Raw genomic sequence first — 2,223 nt, forward strand, 5'->3', positions numbered from 1 at the left:
GAGGGGGGAGGAGGGACGCTGGGCCACAGATCTCCGGGAGCGGAAGGTGGTGCAGCCAGGAAGCCCCTAGGAGGAGGCGGCAGAAAGGCCACGCGGAGACCAGAGGAAGGCGGAGGCCCTGAGCCCGTGCCCAGCGGGTCCTGCAGCCACGGACAGGCTGTGACTGGGAGACACGCCCACTCCCACCCCTTCCCAGCTGCCCGTGGCCCCGGGCCGCGGAGCGTGTGAAGGAGCGCGGGCTTCGGGGCTGATGCCTGGGTCAAACCCGGCTCTGTCACTGCCCGCCCTGTGCCCCGCCAGGCCAGGCCATCTCTCCCTGGCGTCGCCGTGCCCTCCATGGGGTGCAGGGGACAACGGGTCCCTCTTGATCTGCTGAGGCCGGCTGGGAGCGTGCAGACAGGCATACAGTCAGTGCTCAACCAATGCTCCTTCACGCAGCCACTCCACAGGTGTCCGGGGGCCTGTGGTGTCGCCACCTGCCAGCCTGAGGTCAGGGAGACGGGAAGCTGCCTCACCTTCTGCAGTTCTTCAAATTTGGGGTCCTTCCGGGACGTGGGGGGCAGGAATTTCTTCTTTTCCCCTGGAAGCAGAGGCGAGCATGACACGCTGCAGGGCCCTGGTCACCTGGAGAGCTGTCACCGTGGCCACAAGGGGAAGTTGGTCTTGCTGCTTCACACACACCTACGCACACACACAAATGCACTCACACACAGTCACCCACACACACAGATGCACAGGCACCTACAGACACACAGACACACACAAACACATCAACACACACTTGCACACATATGCGCACACACAGATGCACACTCAGATGCACAGGCATATGCACTCACACATACAGACACACACAGACTCAGACACACACTTGCACACACAGCTACCCAGACACATACCTGCGCACACACACACACAGTCATAGACACATACGTACACCAACTACACACAGACACAGACACAGACGCCCCTGAGCATCAAGCACCCAGAGTGGCGGGTTTTCACTCATGCCCGGTCCTCCCCCCGCTTCCTTTGCCCTGTTTTCCCCAAACCCCAAGCTCTCCCCAGGGTGGCCCCCGTGAGCACGGCTCAATCCCAGGCTCTGCGCGTTGTGTGCGGGAACACACACAAACGGCTGCGTGTCTCCGAACTCCCAGTGACCCGGGTGCCTGTCCCATCGGACGGCTGCCTGTCTCCCCGGTGTGCTTTCCCTGTCCCTAAATCGGCCATAGAACAAGAACAAATAGTTTTCTAACCGCGGAGCCTTCCGCTGAGAGCAGCTTTCCCGGCGGTGCTTCCAACCCCAAACCAGCAATGAGCAGAGCCCGCTGTGCACGCAGCTGGCCCGAGACCCTGCACCCGGCCCCAGACCCTGCACCCGGCCCCAGACCCTGCACCCGGCCCGAGACCCTGCACCCGGCCCGAGACCCTGCACCGCACCCGGCCCAGACCCTGCACCCGGCCCCAGACCCTGCACCCAGCCTGAGACCCTGCACCCGGGCACGGTCCCCGTCACTTCCCAGGGGCTCGGTCCCACGTGTGTCTCAATGCTGGACTCACAGGGCCGGGCAAAGCCAGTTCTGCTCTTTCGCTTTAATGATGCCACCTGTTTCTCTGTCATATACAGACAGTCCTCGGGTTATATCGGAGACGTACCTCATTTCCATTTCCTGGTTGTGTCGCCATCTCCCATTTATTTATAAAAAAAATTTTCTGTCATTTCAACGTGTGTACACATGTGTTTTATGTTTTTATTATTTATTTGCCACAAGTAAAGGTCAGGAATTGTTATCTTTCTTTTAAATTCGTGTCCTGTTTCCCTTCATTACCGCTGTGTGTGTGCTCCATGTGGGTGACGTAGGTGCTGATGCAGGTGGGTTCCGACTCACGGCGAAAATTGCGTTACGCCCCGCCGTGGGAACGGATCTCCGACGTCACCGAGGACCTACTGTCATTGTGCTACAGGGACATGAATTCCAGGGAGCCCCTAACGCCCTGGCCTGGGGACTCGGGTGCCTCTCGGGGTGCTCTCGGTCACAGGGAGAGGCCAGCTTGGCGCACCGGCCGTCCCCCTCCTCCTTCTGGCCATCTCCTTGGAGAGAGACGCCGGGGCAGTGACGTCAGGGCCACAAACCCCCACGCTCAGAACACAGACATGCTGATGGGCCCGCCCTGGCTGAGTGGCTCCTAGCCCGCCCCGCCCCCGCCCCCGCCCCTGCCCTA

At 60.9% G+C, this 2,223-nt stretch overlaps 1 protein-coding gene across 1 annotated transcript in view; it reads right to left on the minus strand.

The window, feature by feature from the left end:
* Positions 1–2,223, minus strand: part of PARVG (parvin gamma) — a gene marked incomplete at its 3' end in the record, with an annotated part of 27,308 nt that overhangs the window by 22,490 nt on the left and 2,595 nt on the right. Inside the window, exon 3 of the mRNA XM_006775989.2 lies at positions 516–580. Within this exon, the coding sequence (XP_006776052.1) occupies positions 516–580 (65 nt within the window). The remainder of the gene's footprint in view (positions 1–515; positions 581–2,223) is intronic.

This window comes from Myotis davidii, unplaced genomic scaffold (genome assembly GCF_000327345.1).
Source record: "Myotis davidii unplaced genomic scaffold, ASM32734v1 scaffold428, whole genome shotgun sequence".
Taxonomy (NCBI): Eukaryota; Metazoa; Chordata; class Mammalia; order Chiroptera; family Vespertilionidae; genus Myotis; species Myotis davidii.